We start from the raw sequence: 21,824 nt of genomic DNA on the forward strand, positions 1-21,824 counted from the left end.
AGGACAGAGACCACAGATTAGATGGTGAAGTGGCCCACATTCAGGAGTGAGTCATTTCAGAATACAAAAGCATTCATCTGTTCACAGTTTTAAGTCTATGCTTTCATTCCCACAGCTGTTTGGCATGTCATTTCCTTCTGAGAAATTCCAGGTCAATGGTATTTATTGGAATAGGAAAAGTAAGCAGATTGTAGAGTCAAAAAAACACCGGTTGACCCCCAGTTTTGCCAATAACCTCTGATAGGAGCTCAGACAAAATTTTGAAACTCTTGTGCCTCTCTTTTGAAATTAATGAGGAGAGTGATAGCTATTGTGCAGGTATTACCAGGCTTGGGTTAAGTTATGCATTTAAAGCACCCAACACAGTGCCCGCCACACCAAAAGTTCTGGGCATATGCTCGTTCCCTTACTTTAGGGCTAAAAAAACCAAAATGCAGCATCATGAGAACGAAGACATTTAACAGAAAAATGTAAATAATCTATTTGTGCAAATCCATGTAAATTAGCTATAAGAAATAGAATAAACCCAAACGAAATCCTCATTAACTTTCCAACCTGAAATTTTAAAGAATATTAGCTCACATTTATGTTATTTTTTTAACCACAGAAAAGCACAGTGATATCAATAGCAATTGCTCTATATTTTAGATGATCGATGTCATGAAAATATTCTGTGTGGATTTTTAAATTGTTAATTGACAAATCTTGATTGAATGCCATATTTAAATTAAAATTTCTGAAAAAGCCTCAAGACAGTGGGTGTAATTTTTTTGTCAATCATAAATAAGTATTCTTTTTATCTCAAGATATTCAAAGCACTCTTTTTCACAGTTTAAGGTCCATCTGTCACATGGTTTATTTTATCTTTGATAGTTGATCTGTTGTGTTTTCTAATCCTTCATTAGATGCATAAAAGTGACGTCACCGTGGTGGTGTTTTTCATTATGCCTGCCAAGACAAATAATTTCAACGTGGAAACCCTGAAAGGCCAGGCAGTGCGAAAACAGCTATGGTAACCTCACATCTTGTACATGTTCTCAAGCAATAGACCTAAAGGAATTTTTTTAAGTGCATGATTTCTGATCTATTTCCTTAACCTGTTATTTTTCATTAAGATTATTATAGCACACATACTACTTGGTTCTCTTCTCATTGGGCTACTAAATGTTAGATTATGTCATGCCTATAAAACTGTGTTAATATAGAAACATTGGAATGAGCTACCATGGAAGGATAAGGCCTCTATAGCTATTTTTAAAGATGGGTTGAATTTAAAACAAAATTTTATTATGGAAATGCTAAAACATATGTCAAAGTAATGAGATTAGTATAATGCTCCCCTACCTGCCCACAGCCCAGATTCAACAATTATCAGCGTATTCCTGATATTACATTGATACCTCCATTCACTCCCCTTCCCTTCCCCCTACCCTCTCCTGATTATCATCAAGCAAAAAAATGTTACATTCTCTGCACTGGTCAGGGTGTTCAGCTGCCTCAGCTCTGGAGGTTTTAACTCAGGCTAAACTGGCCAATAGGAAAAGAACAGAAGAGGTGATACAAAAGGGACCTGTAATTTCAAAGTCTGCACTGACAGAACAACAGCACTGTCACGGCAAAGAAAGACTTAAAATGGTGACATTGTTTAAGTTGTGAATCTTTCTGCTCATACAGGGACACTGCACATTCTGTGAAGGAAAAGTTTGGAAAGAAACTGTATGATGCATTATTAAGGTAGGTGCTTGGAACACTGAACACTTCAAACGTTTAGGGCTTCACTATTCACACTTAACCATTTAGACATTGTATTTATTTTGTTCCAACTGTAAAGGAATTAATAGTCTTTGAAGATGTTTTACATCATGTGAGCAGATTTTGTTTCATCCTTCATCTGACAAATATTTGTAAACAGTTTGCACAAATGAGAACATATTTATATATACAGATAGGTTCTAGTTCAATGGAAATCTGGTTAAGGGTTAATATGTCAGTCTGAAGCTGAGGGAGATTTCATGAGGGTTTTTAAAATTATTTATTTATTTATGTTTGGCTGCATTGGGTCTTCATTGCTGAGTCAGGGCTTTCCCTAGTTGCAGCGAGTGGGGACTACTCTTCTTTGTGGTGCACGGGTTTCTCATTGCGGTGGCTTCTCTTGTTGCGGATCACGGGCTCTAAGCGCGTGGGCTCAGTAGTTGTGGCTCGTGGGCTCTAGAGCACAGGCTCAGTAGTTGTGGCACACGAACTTAGTTGCTCTGTGGTATGTGGGATCTTCCCGGACCAGGGCTAGAACCTGTGTCCCCTGCATTTGCAGGCGGATTCTTAAACACAGAGCCACCAGGGAAGTCCTTCATGAGATTTTAAGTCAAAATATATACTGACTTCATGTATATTAAATATATATTTACTTATATATTAGATTAACATATATTTATTAATTAACATATTAATTAATGTTAACTAACACATTTACTTAATAAGTAATATATAGTATTTAAATAAATAATAAATAAAATATATAAAATGTATAAGTAAAATAAAATCTAAATAAAAAATAAAATTAAAATGTATTACAAAATAATAATATGTACAAAATATATGGATTTTGTTACAATATGAAGAGAAAGCTGTGTAGTCTCCTGATGCATGGTGGCAGGTGTGCATCATTTCTTGTTACCGGTAAAAATATCAACTTATAGGTGGACAAGTTATGGCCACTGTAGAACACAGTACTTAAGGGTGGGCAAAATACAATGAGAATGTCCTCCTGATCATCAACATGAATGCTTTAAAAATTAGTTTCAATTTTCTTTTATGCTAGCAAAGGTGTTCTTTTATCAAACTTCCTCAAACTTTAGGAATTTATGAGCTTCATCAGGAACATTTGTTTACCTAACATTTCTTTTTAAATTGCTTGAAACGAACGGTGTCTAACACATAGGAAGCACTCAGTTACTGCCAGCTGTTTTCATTTTTATTATTAAAACTGTTTTCCCCACAGAGGAGAAATTCCTGACATGAACAATATTTTGGATCGGGACGATCTGACAATTATGAAAAGAGCCATCTTTTCAACTCAGGTAATAAAGGAAAAAGTGCCCATCACTTCCCATAGTTGTTAAAGTCCAGTTAGATCAATATCTTAATGCATTGGAGTGGGCTGATGTGGGAAATTTTTAAACCTGAGAGCTAGAAAAGTCATTCTTAGGTATTTACCTAAATGACACCTTTGTAAGTTCTCTTTCTTCAGTGTATTTTCAGTGCTCCTTCAAAAAAAATCTCATGGAACTTGTCTTTGTATCTATTTAAAAAATTCATTTGGAACCAATATGTCCAATTGAAAAATGATGTATATTGCAATGACACCAAAAATACCTCCTAAAGTTTTCAAAAAGCATAGAATTCGGAGTCACTATAGAGAAAAGGTGAATGTTTCTCAGTCGAGTGGAATTATTATTAAAAAGGAGAGATAAATGTGTTAGGCTTGCACGGGAATCTTGTCAATAACAGCGAGGCATCAGAGGACAGCCCCCTAGTGGGAACCAGCAGAGTAGCTTATCTGGAGTCAAGCTTCCAGGACACTTACTCCAATGAAGTCCCAGGAGCGCTCAAGAATTCTAGGCTTTTCATAGAGTGGCTGCAGGTGAAAAACACAAGTACCATGTGTTCACAGTATGGGAAGGAAGTTCTTTACCCTGTTATCCTCCCCTTAGTGGCATGAAAGACTTTAGTGGCATCTCAGACCAGAAGGCATAAAGGTTAGATATCATGTCGCCAATGACTTATTGTTGAAATTAGTCACACTTGTTAATTCTTTTCACAAACTGACATTTTCTTCTCTCTGTTCCTTCAGCGGCAATCTCTGCCCCCGGTGACGACTCACAACATGATTGATGACTCCACCGATCCCATCCTCAGCACCATTAGAAGGATCGGGCTTTTCAACAGCCGTACAGACAGAGTCAAGGTACAACTAATTGTTTACGTGGAGCACTTCAAAATCATACAGAATAGATTTTTGAGAATTTATTAGAAGCATCCCTTTTTGGTTATAACGTCTATCAGAAATATTGTAAATATTATTTTGTTTCCTGTCTTGAGCAATTAATGAATGACTAGTTTGGTATCATTCTTAAAAAATGAAGACTATTTATGGCTTTGAGTTGTAATTTAGCTTTCATTTTCATTGTACAATACTGTCAGTAAGCATCAGGAAATGGCCTCATTTTTAATGAAACACATATAGTCTAAGAATTGCTTTAATTAATGAATCTCTGAGATTAACATGAACTGTCTTTTTGTTTCTTCTTGATAAAGTTCAACTTAAAAGCAGAGTTATGAGGAGCTTCCAGTTTCAGATAATGTGGCTAATGATGGTTTTATGCAGTTTTCTACTGACCGATTCATTCTTTTGACTCTTGGGTTTCTATGATGACGAGGGACAGGGTTGGGCACATGAATAAGACTTGGTTTCTGCCACCGTGGAGTTTAATCTCTGTGATGTTTACTGAGGGCGTGTCATGTTCTAGGCATGGTGCTAGACATGGGAGACATGGGTGAACGTGGCAATAGATAATTGCTTATCCTTACTCACTTCCATTCACCAGCATTCAAGATCAAGTTGTCACAAGTTTTACCAATCTTTTCAAAGGGAAAGGTCTCACTGTCCCTTCTTTCTTTCACCTTTAGCAGATCATATGAGTCCCTTCATACTGGCCTCGAATATAGATTTTGACCCATTCTTACTTCTTTTCCTTCAGATTCTAAGTGTTTTTCTGGGACCTTATTTCCTCCCACATTCTGAGAAAATGTGCCCTGTTTACCCTTCTTCATACTGTAGGCTTACTAGCTCCTTCCCTTGCTGTCTACAAATATTTCTTAAATTTTTCCACATGAAAAAACAAACTTTGCCTTAACCCTGTCTCCTCTTGATGTTTCTAAATGTTTTTCTACTCTTCTCTGCAAAGTTTCTTGGGAAAATATAGTCTATTCTTAAATGTATTTCTCATCCTGCACTCACTTGTTAATGTAGGTATAAGTGGATATAATGGAGACAAATTAAGAACCTGCTGCAACAGTACAGGTGAGGGATGCTGAGGGCCTCTTCCAAAGGCCTTATCAGAAGTGCTGGAGAGAATGGAATGATGGGAGAAATGGTTGCCTGCAGAACGGACCATACTTCAGTGACCAGTGGACACTGAGAGTGAGAAAGAGGGAGAAGGCAGGGCTTCAGTATGTAACCCACACTTTCTAAAAACTAAGGAAAGCCTTCAAAAGAAGTTGGTTTGAGGGTCATGTCACGAATGGAGTTCAGTTTTTGATAGATTGAGTTATGTGTGAGATATTCAAGTTGAGATGCTTAATATGTACTTAGAAATCATAGGTCTGGGGTTTATAAGGACAGTTGTGAGGGGAGCTATTGGCGTGTGGGCAGTAGTGGAGACCAAGGAATGATGACCCTGCCATGCTAGAAGACCAGGTGGAATGAATGAAGAAAAGTGTTGACCCAAGGGAACCTCAAGAATTAAGAGGGGGGACTTCCCTGGTAGCGCAGTGGTTAAGAATCCACCTGCCAATGTAGGGGACACGAGTTCGATCCCACGTGCTGTGGGGCAACTAAGCCCCTGAGCCACAACTACTGAGCCCGCGAGCCACAACTACTGAAACCCGTGCACCTAGGGCCCGTGTTCCGCAACAAGAGAAGCCACCGCAATAAGAAGCCCACGCACCACAACGAAGAGTAGCCCCCGCTCGCTGCAACTAGAGAAAGTCCGTGTGCAGCAACGAAGACCTAACACAGCCAAAAATAAATAAAATTAAAAATTAAAGAAAAAAGAGTTAAGAGGGGATTAAAAAAATGAAAGTTCAGGAAAAGAAAGGGAAATAAATACAGATTGATGTTTAAAAAAGTGTAATAACAGTGAGGCAATTTCCTAGGAATGGACGAGTAACTTATTTCCTAAACATATTAAACACTTTCATACTTCTGTGTACTTGCTGATATTACTTTCTCCTGAAATAACCTTGTCTCTGTTATTTTAACAATTCTTTTGGGATCCAACCTAAAAGTCATCTCTTCCTTACACTTTTCCTCAATATACATTTGTCTGCTCCAGACAGAACAATTGTTGCCTTACCTGTATTCTCAAGACACTTTCTATTTTCTGCAATTATAGGAATTACCACATTGAATTCTATATATTTTAATTTATGTGTCCCTTTCGCCAGAGACTGTGGGTTCTTCGAGGCAGTGATCATGTCTCACCTATTTTCTAAGATTTTTTCCTCTGAGAAGCAGACGCGGAGACAGGAGTAGATATGAAAACACTTATTGGCAGAAATGCTTGTGAAGGATAAAGAGGTTGAAAGCAAGAACAGGCAGGGAGGTGCAGCCAGACACAAGGAAGAGAGAGCAAAAAGGAAGGATGAGATAGGAAGAGCCTTAGATTGCAGCCCAGTTTTTAAAAAGTCTCAGCCTTATTATCTTTTTTTTTTTTTGGCAGAAAGAAAAGTCAACTGTAATTAACAAAACACTAGAATTCATAAAAATTAGCAACTACACAAAAACTGTACGCACATAACCACACTATATATAGTGACTCATAAAGGGGAAAAGCAATGGTCCAAAACCACCTAATATGGCTTGTCAGTTAATGGAAGGAAACACACACACACACACACACACACACACACACACACACACACACATACCACACGTGCGTGCTTACGCACCCACAAAAACAGTTTTCAACAGTACACTCAAACTAGAGCTAACACAATTTCACAATTATTATACAGTGCTTCCTTTCTTTTTTTTTTAAGATTTTTTTTTGCTGTGGGTCATTTTTAGAGTCTTTATTGAATTTGTTACAATATTGCTTCTGCTTTTTATGTTTTGGTTTTTTGGTCGTGAGGCATGTGGGATCGTAGCTCCCCAACCAGGGATTGAACCCGCACCGCCTGCATTGGAAAGCGAAGTTTTAACCACTGGACTGCCAGGGAAGTCCCTACAGTGCTTCCTTTCTTTTCTTTTATTTTATTTTATTTTTTTTGTGGTACGCGGGCCTCTCACTGTTTTGGCCTCTCCCGTATGCGGAGCACAGGCTCCAGATGTGCAGGCTCCGCAGCATGTGGGATCTTCCCGGACCGGGGCACGAACCCGTGTCCCCTGCATTGGCAGGCGGACTCTCAACCACTGCGCCACCAGGGAAGCCCTGCTTCCTTTCTTAATACTAAGGATTCTTATTTGGGTGTGTGTGTGTTTTGGTTTACTGTTGACTTATTTTAAGTATCTTAGTGTTCTTACATACATTTTCCTTTATTGAACAACCTTTTCTTTGTGTTTCATCTTCATGTGTCCTTTCTACCTACCAGAAGTTTCAGGTTGGCAGGCAGATGGGTGCCTTACTCTGTGAACAATTCAATGCAACGGTTTTAATAGGGATTTCCATTAATAGGGATAGGGATTCCCCAAGGAAAAGTTGCCCATTAAAGGAATCGCCCAGTGGGCAGAAATGGGTTGGCGCTAGTACCCATCCCGGCTGGTCTTACAGGCTAGGAGCCGCCACTGGGATGGATGCACAGGTGAGGCACTTAGGGCCGTCAGTCAAGATCCCCGGGCCAGGATCTCTTGAAGGAAATCCAAGTGGCAAGTTCAGGGCTGCCACACACATCTATAAAGGTATGTGAAGTCCTTTACGACTGTACTCACACTGCCTGGTTTTAAGTCTCTGCCACTTATTCAATGTGTAAGTTTACTTAATCTACCTGTACCTCAGCCTTCTCTGTAAAGTGGTGATCATATAGCCCCACTCATAGAATTGTTGGGAGGATTAAATAAACCATAGGTACCATGTTTAACACAGTCCTTGGCACAGAGTAAATGCATAATAAATGTTAGCTTTTATTAGTACTTGTCCAGTCCCTGGCACATCATACTCCATATATTTTTAGAAGTGTGAACGGAGTTTGATTAGAGTAGAAGACAGGACTGATTTTTACCTGCAGGGTTTGATAAAATGTTTTATAAAAGAGATGATATGTCAGCTACATCTTGATAGATGAGCACAAGTTCATCAGCAAATAACAGAGGGGTGGGCTCATCAGGCCAAAGAAGTAGATGAAAAGGCACAGAAATATAAAAAAGTCCATGACTTACGTAGAGTGAATGGAGAAAAAAGTTGGTCTCATACAAATTGTGTTTATGCAGTTAAACTCATGAGCATTTTCAGATATTCACTGATTAATATCATAAAGCAAACACACACAAAAGAAATAAAAGAATAGCCCTTTTCTAACAATATACACTCAAAAGCACTGAGATAGACTTTGGTCGATTCAGAATTAGGTATTTCATTTTATTAATAGCATCCTTTAAAAGCTTGACAGTAATTCAGGGCCTGTGTTAATATAAGTACCTATTTGATCATCTGCATATTTATAGATGGCTACAGAGTGGTTCTTAACTCTCCAACTGGATTGACAAGTGTTTTATGTGAATGTGACCATTTGATTCAGATTTAAACTTGAATTTATCATCCATCCTGCCTCAGTTGCAAGGTATAGTGAGAAAACTCTAGATGGCAGATTTCAGGTCTGGACCCTGTGCTGCCGTGCTGTGAAAGTAAACTAACTTCCTGGGACCTTACTTCCCTCCCAGGATAAATACAGTCCGACAAGTTTTTGTTTATTTGTTTTATCCCCACTGATCCAGGTACTGCTGTGAACCAGGTGCTCTGCTGGGGGGCTTTGCATACAGGATCTCATTTAATCCTCCCTGGGCTGACCTCTGGCATCCTTTCCTCTGCCCTGAGCTTCTGCCATTGGCTGTTCTAGGACCCAGGGCAGCTGTTTTCTTATTTTACTCGTGCTGTCATTCTCTTTGGCTGGGAACAAAACGAACGAGCCATGATATTTTCATGTTCCAAAATGGGCTTTGGAGAGTACAAATTTTCCTAAGTTTGGAAATGCCAAAGTAGGCACAATGTCTTTTAAATCCCCCTTTGCTGATATATTTACCAACAGAGTACAATGGGCTTCTGACTTGATGGTTGCCCAGACTCCGTCAACTGTCTATGTCTTTGGTCTCTTTTCCTACTGCAATATTTTATATGTAATAGGAATTAAAATTATGTTTTGTGGAGGAAAATATTTTATCCATTTTTGCTTTGCCAATTTGTGATTCTTGTGATTGAATAAACCATCATTTGTAGGTACTGGTTTTGGACATTTTTACCATTTTATTCCTTCTTGAGTTTAACATGTCTGCTATTTATGGATCTGCTGAGATATAACCAATGCTTCTAAAGTCTTAGCTTCCTTATTTCTAAAATTAGGACAATGAGAATGTCTACAGTCCCCATCACACAATGTTGCTAAGATTAAATCAGGTAATATGCATGAAAGTGACTTATATAAAGTATTAGACAACTGTTGTTGTCTAATACTTTTGTTGTTGTTGTTAAAAAAAAAGTTTCTTTTTCCTCTTCCTTTTCCTCTCCCTGTTTCTCTTTCTCCTTCCCAAACAGTTCAGTTCTAAAGCCATTAGGTGGGTCAGCACAAGGTAGGCATCTACACTGGAAGGGGGGGCATGCTGGGGTAGTCCATAGAAAGGAGTCAGAGCCCAGGCAAGGTGGGGAAGATCCACGCACTGGGGAGAGACACTCACAGCAGGTGTCAGAGCCAGAGTGGAGTGAGAGAGAGGCTGTGGAGAGACTAGTTAAGGAGGGGGATTGTCTGAGTCTGTTCCGGCTGCTGTAACAAAATACCACAGACTGGTTGTCTTCTAAACAACAGACATTTATTTCTCACAGTTCTAGGGGCTGGGAAGTCCAAGATCAAGTTGCCAGCCTGGTCATGCTCTGGTGAGGGCCCTCTTCCTGGTTCATAGATGGCAGCTTCTCACTATGTCCTCACATGGTTGAAAGGGCCAGAGAATTTCCTGGAGCCTCTTTCATAAGAGCACTAATCCCATTCATGAGGGGTCCATCCTCATGACCTAAGTACCTCTTGAAGGCCCCACCTCCAAATACCATCCGTCTTTGGGGGTTTATGATTTCAGTATATGAACTTTGGAGGGAACATAACATTCAGATCATATCAGGGATTGACCCAATAAGTATGAAAGATAATGAAACTAAGTATAGATGCGTGTGTGTGTGTGTGTGTGTGTGTGTGTTGTATATTGTGTCTCTCTGACTGCTGAGAGGACCTGTAACACCCCAATAACAATGAGCACATCTAACACCCAGGTCTTTATATCATTCTACACTAAAAGGAACCAGGACTCACTGAAGAAATTGTTACTTCTAGGGCTGTGGCAGGAAAAGTAAAAGATGAGTCTAGAACTTCTTCTTGTGTCAAAAAAGCAAAGAAATGCTCAAAGAATGATGGAGATCTGTCAGAAGTTTACAGAAACCAGTCTGAAGGGGCTCCCACTGGCCAAATTAGGCACCATTTAAGTATCAAAATAAATAAAGATAGCAATGAATTAGAATCCATTGAATAACACAAGGAACCATGAATCCAATACAAGTTTATTGAGGAATGGGGTATTTATATAGTTTCAAAATAACTCCCCCCCAAATACTTACTAATAACAAAGGAGAAACAGAAGAAGATTTTACAGTGGAGAAGCCAAAAAGACATGACTTTAATCAAGAGATCAAAGTAAACATCAGAAGTAATGAATAAAGTGTAAATCCCTTGCCACCTGATGCAATGCAGTGAGAAGAACAGAGTATCACCTCTGTGCTATATCTACCAAAGATGCATAACTTACTCTAACCATGAGGAAGCATAGGACAAGCCCAAACTGAAGATCAAATTTCAAAATAACTAGACTGTAGTCTTCAAAAGTGCTAAGGTCATGAAAGCCCAAGAAAGTCCTCAAACTCTTCCAAACTAAAGGAGACGAGAGAGAAGTGACAACTAAATGTGACATGTGACTGTGAACTGGGTTGTTTGGTTTAAAGGACAGTATTTGAACCACTGGAGAAAGTTGAATGGGATTTAAGGATTAGATGGTAGTGATGTATCAATGTTAATTTTCTGATTTTGATGCTTATAGTGTGGTTATGTAAGGGACTGTTCTTTTTTTAATTGAAGTATAGTTAATTTACAATGTTGTGTTAGTTTCATCTGTATAGCAAAGTGATTCAGTTTATATATATATATATATATATATATATATATATATATATATATATATATGTATGTATATTCTTTTTGGATTCTTTTCCATTATAGGTTATTACAAGATATTGAGTCTAGTTCCCTGTGCTATACAGTAGGTCCTTGTTGTTTATCTATTTTCTATATAGTAGTGTGTATATGTTAATCCAAAACTCCTAATTTATCTTTCTTCCCCCCACCACCATCTCCTTTAGTAACCATAAATTTGCTTTCTATGTCTATGAGTCTATTTCTATTTTGTATATAAGGTCATTTGTATCATTTTTTTAGATTCCACACATAAGTGATATCATGTTTGTCTTTATCTGACTTACTTCACTTAATACGATAATCTCTAGGTCCACTCATGTTGCTGCAAATGGCATTATTTCATTCTTTTTTTATGGCTGAGTAATATTCCATTATATGTGAGTATGTATGTACCTATATATTAATATATATATGGTATGTATATATATATATATCTTCTTTATCCATTCACCTGTTGATGGACATTTAGGTTGCTTCCATGTCTTGTCTATTGTAAATAGTGCTGCTATGAACATTGGGGTGTTTTTCAAATTATCTTTTCAAATTAGAGTTTTCTCCAGATATATGCCCAGGAGTGGAATTGCATGATCATATAGTAACTCTATTTTTAGTTTTTTAAGGGAGAATGTTCTTGTTTGTAGAAAATACATGTTAAGTATTTGTGGATGATGGGCATCCAGTCAGCAATTTATACACAAATGGTTCTTGAAAAAATATTAATTCTCTTTACATTGTACTTGCAACTTTTCTGTAAATTTGGGATTTTTTCAAATTATATATAGATATATATATATACATATATACATGTATTTATATATAATTATATATAATTCATATAAAATTAAATTTTAATAGAATTTTAAAAATATATAATTTATACATAAACATATATATAATTCTATTTCCCCATTTTATGAAAGTTCTCACCAAACCAGTTTTCTGTTATCTGTCAGCCTCCCCCCATAGCTAAGTAAGTTATTAAAAATAATTTCTAATAAATTTTTAAAATCAGATTTTAAAGTACTGGGCTAATAATATAATTTATACATTATAATTATATTATAATTTATAATTAATAATTTTAACAAATAGGAGATATAGAACTCATTCATCTAGGTGACCAGTTAAGTAGCTATTCTATTCACAACTTTCCAAGTATAGCTGGCTGTATCTGGGCTCCACCTTTGCAGAAAATTACAGGCTGTGCATTCCAAGAAAGGACTCATACCAGTGCACGAGAGCCAATTGCTGAATTTTCAGAAATGCTGTAGGCCAGTTTTAAACACAACCAGTGTGTAAAATTAAATTACATAAACTTAAAAAAATCAATTATGCTAAAAAGAAAGGTAATGCTCAAAACTCACTGCATCCTAGTTGTTTACTGCATTTTCCTATTACCTATGCTCTTGAGGTTATTTATGACTATTGTACTCACATGGTGGAAATATTCTATAAGGAGGTACTGCTGCTCTTCCCATCTCCAGTTCAGTGACATCACATTGGTAGCTTGCAATTTGCCCTTAGTTGCATTTCACTTGGCTAACTTATGCCTGGGGCATATAAGGGTAGCTCCCCTTTTTCCTGCTCAAGGTGGGAGTAAATTGAGAAACAAGACAAGGGCCAGCAGTCAGAGAACCAAGTAAAATCTTTGTTGTCAGTAAAGTCTGGGTTGGAGGAGTTTAGCATGAGAACAAAAATGGATACAATAACTCCCTATCCTCTGATCTAGGCCTGGGAACCTGAGGGAAAGTTAGTACTCAGAATAGATATTTACAGAGAATGGAGAGAGGAGAAAAAAACACCCGGACGTTTTCCTTTTTCTTTTTTCTTATCTCTCTCTTTCTTTCCCCAGAATCTAGAACACAAGGATTCTACAGTATTGAAATATTGAAATAACAAAACTGTAGGAGATTTTTTGCTTCAATTTCTTCTTTCTTTTCTCTTTTTTCTCATTAGAATTTTTCTTTTTCAGGTGATTTTGCACCCAGAGTTCCTATCCTCCACCAGCCCCTTGTTACCCATGGATTATGAAGAGTTTGTCCGAGGTTGTCATCTCGGAGTATTTCCATCATACTATGAACCCTGGGGTTATACTCCAGGTATGTGACATGTATAGATTGTGAAGTGTTTTAGATTTTATTAGTATATTATTTTATGCACCTGTATGTAATATTCGATATGTCATTTCTAAATGATATGTCATTTAAAACTACAAAACAAAAACCTTAGTAGAAAATGGTTGGATCTATCCCAGGGGTCCATTTTATGTTTTGTAGCTCCTGACCTAAGAGCAAGGACATAATACATAATCTTTTATGTAAGTATAGGAGGTTGTGGTTGGGCATATTTTAGGGGGTATCTGAATTGTTGCCTCATTGCATTTCAAAGAAAAAGAATGTTTTATAAAGATTATATCTTCACCAGTCCTACCCATTAGTATGAAGGTGAAATTAACTGCAAGGAGGTTAATATGAGAAACAATTTTTGTTTCTAAAATTGTTCTAAAATTTATTTCAGAATTCTTTTTTAAGTGAAAGGATATATGTATCTTTTAATTAGATAACACATTCATATAGTTTTAGACACAAATAGTATAGAGATGAAGAGTGAGAAGTCATCTTCACACCCCTGTCTTTCAAAAATGAGGTACTTTTAACATAGAATGCTGGTTCAGTGGTAGGTATTATGCCCAATGACATAGCTCAATTCAGACCCTCCACCTGCCCCGCTTTCTGTTCGGATGGTGGAGTCTCAGATCCACTATCTATTTTTCTTTTCTGGTCCCTACTAGCATGGTTACCATTAGCCTCAAGAGCCATCAACTTGTATTTGTACTGAGATGCCTAATTAGAAAAGAAACAAGTACTTTAAATGTATGCCAATGCAAAGAAGACACCGATGGCTTTTCCATCTTCTTGGTAAACAGCGATTTTCCTCCTAGTATAGATATAATTCCATTTATAACTGTAAAAGAAAAGGCTCAGAAAACATATTTATTTATAATGAATACATTTTGCCTTCTGCATCTCAATGTCATTATAGGCCAAGTAAAGGGCAGCGGCAGTCAGGGTTAAAGAGGTCATAGACTGAATTATGAAGAAGATATTTTTCTAATCTTTACATGTTGATCCCAGAATTTTAGTGTGGAATTTAAAATTCTGTATAAATAGGATACTATAATCTTTACAATAGGAGTGACATGAAGGCTCTTCATATTTTGACATAGGTCCTATTCTATTGTTCTAGGCTCCACCAAGAATAATTTGCCAGCAGCTGTAAAAACCATTAGAACTTTTGGGGGAAGATTGAAAAAGAATTATCCATTCTTGAAGCATGACAGAGAAAAGTTATTGATCTAACTCCTCCAGCTACCTCTCTTGTAGTTCTAAAAATTGTTCTCGGCACAAATTCCACTTTTGTGAAGGCAGTGTCTTCTTTTTTTAAATTTTTTAAATTTTATAATTGTTTTTATTTTTCTAATGAAATGTTTCACTTAGTGTGAAAGTGTGAATATATATATAGATGTATATATCAGTATATATGTTTTTTTTTAACATCTTTATTGGGGTATAATTGCTTTACAATGGTGTGTTAGTTTCTGCTTTATAACAAAGTGAATCAGTTATACATATACATATGTCCCCATATCTCTTCCCTCTTGCGTCTCCCTCAAGGCAGTGTCTTCTTACCTATGAAATGCCCGCATAGTTATCTTAAATTGCTTACAATAGAGTATCTATCTTTTGAGATACTCGAAAACAATTCACTTGATGAACTTAAAACTTTGTTATAGGCTCTTATTCCTATTATTTCTAGGAAGTAACATAATTTACGATTGGAAATATTGAGAGCAAAGAAGTACAAAACCAAAGCATGAGTGACCAAGGGAATGTGGGAAGTCATTTATATTAAAAGAGAATGTATCTAACTTACAGCAGTCTTTCTGCCAGAATATCATTTTATAGGACAAAGTTAAACTTAACATGAAATGACAGAGGAAATATATTTAGTGTGTTAAGATAAAGGCCAGCAAATGTGTTGTGAAAAATAAGTAGATGGAAAAAAGGATGTGAGAAATATGTACCCTATAGTGAATGAGTCATTTTCTGTTTTAAATTAACCAAAGGGGAATTCCCTGGTTGTCCAGTGATTAGGGCTCCATGCTCTCACTGCCAAGGGCCCGGGTTTGATCCCTGGTTGGGGAACTAAAATCCCACAAGCCTCATGGTGTGGCCAAAATAAATAAATAAATAATAAATTAACCAAAAGAAGTTGGTCCCTCCTTATTTATAGAAACAACAAAACCTCTGGTGGTATACATTTGGCATTAGCATATTAGATATGTCTCTAACTTTTTTTACATAATTGTTTTATGCTGTACTAACTCTCACTCCAGAAAGTGTTAAAATCTGTGTTTCGTGTTTTGAGAAAACCCAGTGAAGATAAACGCTGACTTCATTAAATTCACTCAGTGAACATATACTGAGCTTACATGGGTCCCTGGCATTTTATTATATGGGTGTCAATGAGTATTTAATAGAAATAAGGATCTGTGAATTTCCATAGAATTGTAGGCAAAATTTTTCTGGGGAGGAGTTCCAGAGTTTTCATCTGATTCTCAAATGGGTCAATAATCCCCATCCCACCTTCCTCTCCTCTACCGTCTTCCCCCAAATTCGGAAACCACTGTTCTCTAGAGCTAAACCAAGAGGCAATACTTGCAGAACAGGAGTACATGGGTCATGAGGAAATCTCTTTTTATCCACCCATCCCCACTAGCCAACCAAGAGAAATTCCATAATAAAATATAAATTTCATGTTAACAATTCAAACATCCTTCAGTGTGTTAACATGTCTTAAGACACATCTGATATTGTCTAAAAAAAGGGTTTTGACTAAAAGGTGGTAGAGGATTGAAAGAAACTATGGGCTGGCTGAGCACCCGAGAAAGCGGAAGGGGTTGGTGGCAAGAGAGGTGAAAATGTTGGAGGAGGTGGTTCTTTCCAAAACATATTTACTTACCCCGTAAACTTGCCAAATACTTAGAGACACAAGCTTAGAACAGAGCAAAAAACAAAGCCAGCTGGAATGAGAGAGGCAGTGTAGGGTAGCAGTTCTGAGCAAGGGCTCTGGAGCTGGGCACCTGGCTTCAAATCCCAGCTCTACCACGTTGCCTGGCTTGATGAAGTTGAGGAAGCTAGGTAATCTCTCTGTGCCTCAATGTCTTCGTGTGTAAGATGGGGATAATGGTAGCCTCACTTCATAGGGTGGTTGAGAAGATTAAATTAGTTCATGCATGTAAGGAGCTTAGTACCGTGCCTGGCATAAGATAAATGTTGCTATTTAGGTGGACTGGGGCTTTTCCTTCTCTGCGTGTGTAAGAGGATGTTGTTGCTGGTTTGAAGCCAAGCCTTTGTCTATTTCCCCTGGCAGCCGAATGCACTGTGATGGGTATCCCCAGTGTGACCACCAACCTCTCTGGCTTTGGCTGTTTCATGGAGGAGCACGTGGCTGATCCCACTGCATATGGTGAGGATTTTCATCATGAACCCAACTGGGGGAGAAGGGACCTCTAACCAAACAAAGCACGGGGTCTTTACAGAGCCCGACTCTAACGCTATCTTGAGGATTAAACTTTTTATACTTCTTGTTTAATTAAAAGTAGATTTCATTATATGGTCCATAGAAAAGATTAGAATGATATTAATATTGAACATATTACTCAAACGACAAACTACAAAAGGAGTGCTAAACTTGGACAAACATTGCCTTTTCACCTTTTTATTTTTCTGAACTGATTCGGTCCTCTATTACCTAGAAGTGACAAGCACAATAACCATGGCTTTAGAGTACACGTGTCGATCAGCATAATTATTTTATAAGTTCCATGCCAAGTTATCAAAATTCACATATAAGATGGCAGATGGTATCACCATCTATATGTCCAGGCTGCATAGCAGCAAGAAAAGTTAGAATGGGCTGGGTGCTCTGCCTGGACGTTGCCGATTCTCTGGTCTTTTAGAATTGCATTATCACTGTTGTCTTTCCTTGGCTGACAGCTCTGGTCCTCACCCATGGCTGCACGGTGGGGACACTGGGGAACCTAAAAAGCACTGAGACCCAGGTCTCACCCCAGGGATTCTGGTCAGTGAGCAGCCCCAAGGATGATCACTGATCCGAGGTATCCCTGTACTGCCAGATTTTCTTTAGCAAGATGTGTTTTGTTGGCTGTGTGTTGGTGACAATTTTGAGCCATTGGAAGGAAATCACAGGAGAAATACAGTCTCAGAAGGGAAAAGATAAAGCAGAGGCAGTAGGGGAGTCAGGGAGTGGATAATCACGCAGTTCGCGATAGACCCTAAGGAACAGTAGAAGTGCTTTAAGGTTAGCCTTATCTTGACTTGTGTTCTGGCTTTTGTGTGCCTCAGGTATTTACATCGTTGACAGGCGATTCCGCTCACTGGATGATTCTTGCAATCAGCTGACTCAGTTTCTCTATGGATTTTGCAAACAGTCACGCCGCCAGAGGATTATTCAGAGGAACCGAACCGAGAGGCTTTCAGACCTTCTGGATTGGAGATACTTAGGCAGAGTAAGCAAGTTTATGATAACACACAGAGGACCCCTTTAAAAATCCCACTGGACGATAAAAGAATTGATTCGAGGTGTAATCTGCAAGGTCAAGTCTGCATCATCGTTAAGATCTCAGTGATGTTTTCACATACTTAATATGAATACCTTTGAGCTTCATGTGAATTCGCCAAGTCCCAACCCCAATTTTTCATATTTAGTTTGAGACCAGAACAGCCAGTCTAGCAGCATCTAGCCATGATCTTACTAATTATTCTATCACCTGGGCTTAACTTGATGCTTTCATCAAGGTTTCATGAAGATGAGGAAATCAAGAGAAAAGTCCCTAGTTTGTTTCACTCTAAGAGATAATATGATCACATTCCTCAACTACAGTGGGGAATGGAAATAATCTTGTTTCTCAAAATGACAGGTACAGGAAATACCTCCTTTCAATCCTGCCATTAGTTTATAAATACTCAGACGTTCATATGTCTTAGCAGTGGATGATTTAATAAAAACTAAATTGACTTTGCCTTCACATAATGTATCTGCTTAGATACTGCTCAACTCTGGCTGACAAATGACAGATACGGCCATCAGCTGAGTACCCACACACACTAATGCCAGTAGTCATGCTCATTTCCACGCAGGAAGATTAATTTTGCTGTCTTCATTTTATAATGAAAGCAGGATGATAAGCCCCTTAGAAGCTATGTTTCTTACGTAAGGTCGGAAGCAGGATTTAAAACCAGTGTGTCTGATTATTCAGGCCCCGTCTTTTTCTCTGTGCCACACTGCTTTTCTATAGAGTAAAACCAGTGTTTTCAGTCACCTTAGTGCTCAATTCAGAGTTCAGTAAAGCCAGTATGTCCTTCCCCTCCAATTTTTGATAGTATTTCTTTACTTATTCCCTGAAAAATGATAAAGCTATAAACTGTGATATTTTTTTCTGATTCTTAAATTTAGGATGAATAAAATCTGCCACTTTAAAAAATATATATTTATAAGTAGGAGAAAAAGATTTTATATAACAACTTGGTTATTGAGATATAAATATATAAATATACATCTTTTTTAACCCATGGGTTGGTTTTCTATCATAGTATTACCAGCATGCCAGACACCTGACATTAAGCAGAGCTTTTCCAGATAAATTCCACACGGAAACCACATCACCACCAATGGTAAATATTTTATGTATTGTTTATTTGTTTTGAAAGCTAAATGTCTTACATATGGTAAGTCCTAACAATACCTTTTATTTTGAAGTAGCTAAATTCACAAACTATTGTACTTTTTCATAGTGTTGCTACAAAGCAAATAGAGAAACTGACAAATCAGACCAGCTCTAAGCCCTCAGTTCAGAGTTAGCTTATATACACAGGCTGAGCAGTCAGCCAATTCATGTCACTGGAGAAGCACTTTCATATGAAACCTCTCCTTGCCTGAGTGCCTGAAACCTCTGTTAGACATCCATTCTTTTGAGGGTTGTCAAAAAATAAACTGGCCTGCTCTCATTGGAAGTGAATTTGCTATCCAAGGAGATGTTGAAATGTAGGGTGACGACTTGGCAAGGGTAATAGTGAATTTGAACACCACAGGAGAAATTGGACTAGATGAACATTTATGCATGGAAATTCATCAGTGCCCACCAGGGAGTCTTCCTCTAATATTCCCTTAGACATTTATATTCTTGAGGCTAGAGCAGATTACTTGTCATCACATTCACTTAGAAGGAAACACAGCTTGAAGTAGGGCAGTATCAGGCATTTCTCTTCCGTGGAATTAGTCCTTACAGGAGTCTACACAGTGGTCCAAGAGCTAAACTTCTCTGTTCCCGACCCACCAGGTGAAAACTTAGGTGTAAAAGATGAAACCCATATCATTGACTATGAGATCCATTTTAGCTTAGCAGTTCCACACCCCACAGGACCCAACATCTCATGTAAATCCTCACAGATAAGCTTCTATGGTCTCCACAAGGAATGTGAGCAATTACAAGAGTCATCAAACTCAAGGATTTCCAAATACTAGAGACCTTCTTCAAGTATTTATAGATCCTCCAAAAGCAGATGTAATTTTCCAATCAGGAGTCACTTTCACTATAAACAGTTTTGCCTAATACCTTATATTCCACCTGTATTTGGTGTCTGGGGACCAGATCTAGAAGGTTAACCCAAGGGAAAATTTGCTCATAGAGAAAGTGAAAGAGTTTTGTAAATCCCTCAGTATACAAATTCCACTTCCCATGTCCATGATTCTAACAGAGTGACTTGCTTAGCTTATTTAGAGGTGTTCACTGCTCTTGATGATAATTCAGCTATATTCATTCATTTATTCAACTAATTCAAATAATAAGTATTGAGCTCCTATGCTCCCTAAGTGTAGGACTCAGCTCTTTTTTTTTTTTTTTTTTTTTGGTATTGCTTTCAGGTAAAGTATCTGAGCCTTGAAATGAGTGTATGTGTATGACATAATAATGCCTAAAAATAGTTGAAATCCAGAGTGATAAGTGCTGTAACAATTTTACACATTTGTCTTCCTGATTGATGAAGCGTCTGCACTCCTAGAGAGCAGAGATCATATTTTTCATCTTTGTTTCCTCCTGCCCCATAGGTGGTGCTTAGTATGTGTTTATCAAATGAGTTATCTCAGAGCATCTTAGGTAGAAGGGTAATTGATTAAAACCTAGTGATGTTTGCTCATTAATTGAAATAAAAGGAACGGGTGGAATTTTAAGGTCAGTGAAGTGGCCTGACTTCCAGGAACCTTTCTAGTGGGTGTTGTCCATGGAATATCCAGGCTGCTCATGTTCTGGAATTGGATTGAGCAAATCTGAAGGATGACATAGACACTGATAATCTCAACAGTGTATCATGGCAGTTGATATTAAAGGCTCTGGGACGATCACAGCCCTGGAACCACTCTTTGCTCTACCACTTACATGCCGTTTGACCTTGGGCAAATCATTGGCCTATTGGACCCTCAATTTTCTTCTGTCAGCGGAAAGAACAAATTGGTCAGAGATTAAATAAGATCACATGGGACTTCCCTGGTGGCGCAGTGGTTGAGAGTCCGCCTGCCGATGCAGGGGACACGGGTTCGTGCCCCGGTCCGGGAGGATCCCACATGCCGCGGAGCGGCTAGTCCCGTGAGCCATGGCTGCTGAGCCTGCGCGTCCGGAGCCTGTGCTCTGCAACAGGAGAGGCCACACCAGTGAGAGGCCCGCATACCGTAAAAAATTAAAAAATTAAAAAAAAAATAATAAGATCATATGTATATAGCCCCTGGCACATTTCAGTGCTTCATAAAAGAAAGCTATTTATTTAAGGAGTTTCTCTTGAGCGTGGTTGGACCAGAATCAAGATAAATCAAAGTTAATAGCCCCTGAACAGACCAAAAAATCCAACTGTGTTTTTTATTAAATGCACATGCCAAGTGTGTACATCATTGAAAAATCAAAAAGCCATTCTAATGTTTTGTGTCTTATTTTTGTCTTTGGCAGACAGAAGGGTTTAAATATCCCAGGCCTTCCTCAGTACCACCTTCTCCTTCAGGATCTCAGGTCTCTAGTCCTCAGAGCAGCGATGTGGAGGATGAGAATGAGGATGAAAGATACGATGAGGAAGAGGAGGCTGAAAGGGATCGGTTAAATATCAAGTCGCCATTGTCTCTGAATCAGGTTCCTCGCGGGAAGAAGAAGCTGCATGGTGAATACAAGAACTGAATTCCACTCTGGTCGAACAGGCTAATTCAGTGAGAACATAGTAAGAATGATTATTGAAAGAAATGAAAATGTCACATGGTTCATTCTCTTCTTCTCAGTATAACAAAGGGATTTATTCTCTGCCTAAAAAGTGGAGGAGATTAAGTGAATGGCAATTTTGTAATTTATAATAAAATCCAACTCCTTTTACCCCTGTCAGTTCAGGCTCTAGGAAGAGTGTTAATTAAAGGAGGAAGACTGGAAGTGTTTTTTAAATGGTTATTTTAAGCAATAAGAATTTTCATTTCCTCATGCTGATTTTTTA

The 21,824-nt window shown here is 38.0% G+C and overlaps 1 protein-coding gene across 1 annotated transcript in view; it reads left to right on the plus strand.

The window, feature by feature from the left end:
• Positions 1-21,520, plus strand: part of GYS2 (glycogen synthase 2) — a 58,336-nt gene extending 36,816 nt beyond the window's left edge. The window contains exons 8-16 of the mRNA XM_060165329.1: positions 906-1,012; positions 1,675-1,734; positions 2,999-3,077; positions 3,851-3,964; positions 13,193-13,319; positions 16,654-16,749; positions 17,649-17,812; positions 18,897-18,977; positions 21,299-21,520. Of these exons, the coding sequence (XP_060021312.1) occupies positions 906-1,012; positions 1,675-1,734; positions 2,999-3,077; positions 3,851-3,964; positions 13,193-13,319; positions 16,654-16,749; positions 17,649-17,812; positions 18,897-18,977; positions 21,299-21,520 (1,050 nt within the window). The remainder of the gene's footprint in view (positions 1-905; positions 1,013-1,674; positions 1,735-2,998; positions 3,078-3,850; positions 3,965-13,192; positions 13,320-16,653; positions 16,750-17,648; positions 17,813-18,896; positions 18,978-21,298) is intronic.
• Positions 21,521-21,824: the final 304 nt, after the last annotated feature.

This window comes from Lagenorhynchus albirostris, chromosome 11, assembly GCF_949774975.1.
Source record: "Lagenorhynchus albirostris chromosome 11, mLagAlb1.1, whole genome shotgun sequence".
NCBI lineage: Eukaryota > Metazoa > Chordata > Mammalia > Artiodactyla > Delphinidae > Lagenorhynchus > Lagenorhynchus albirostris.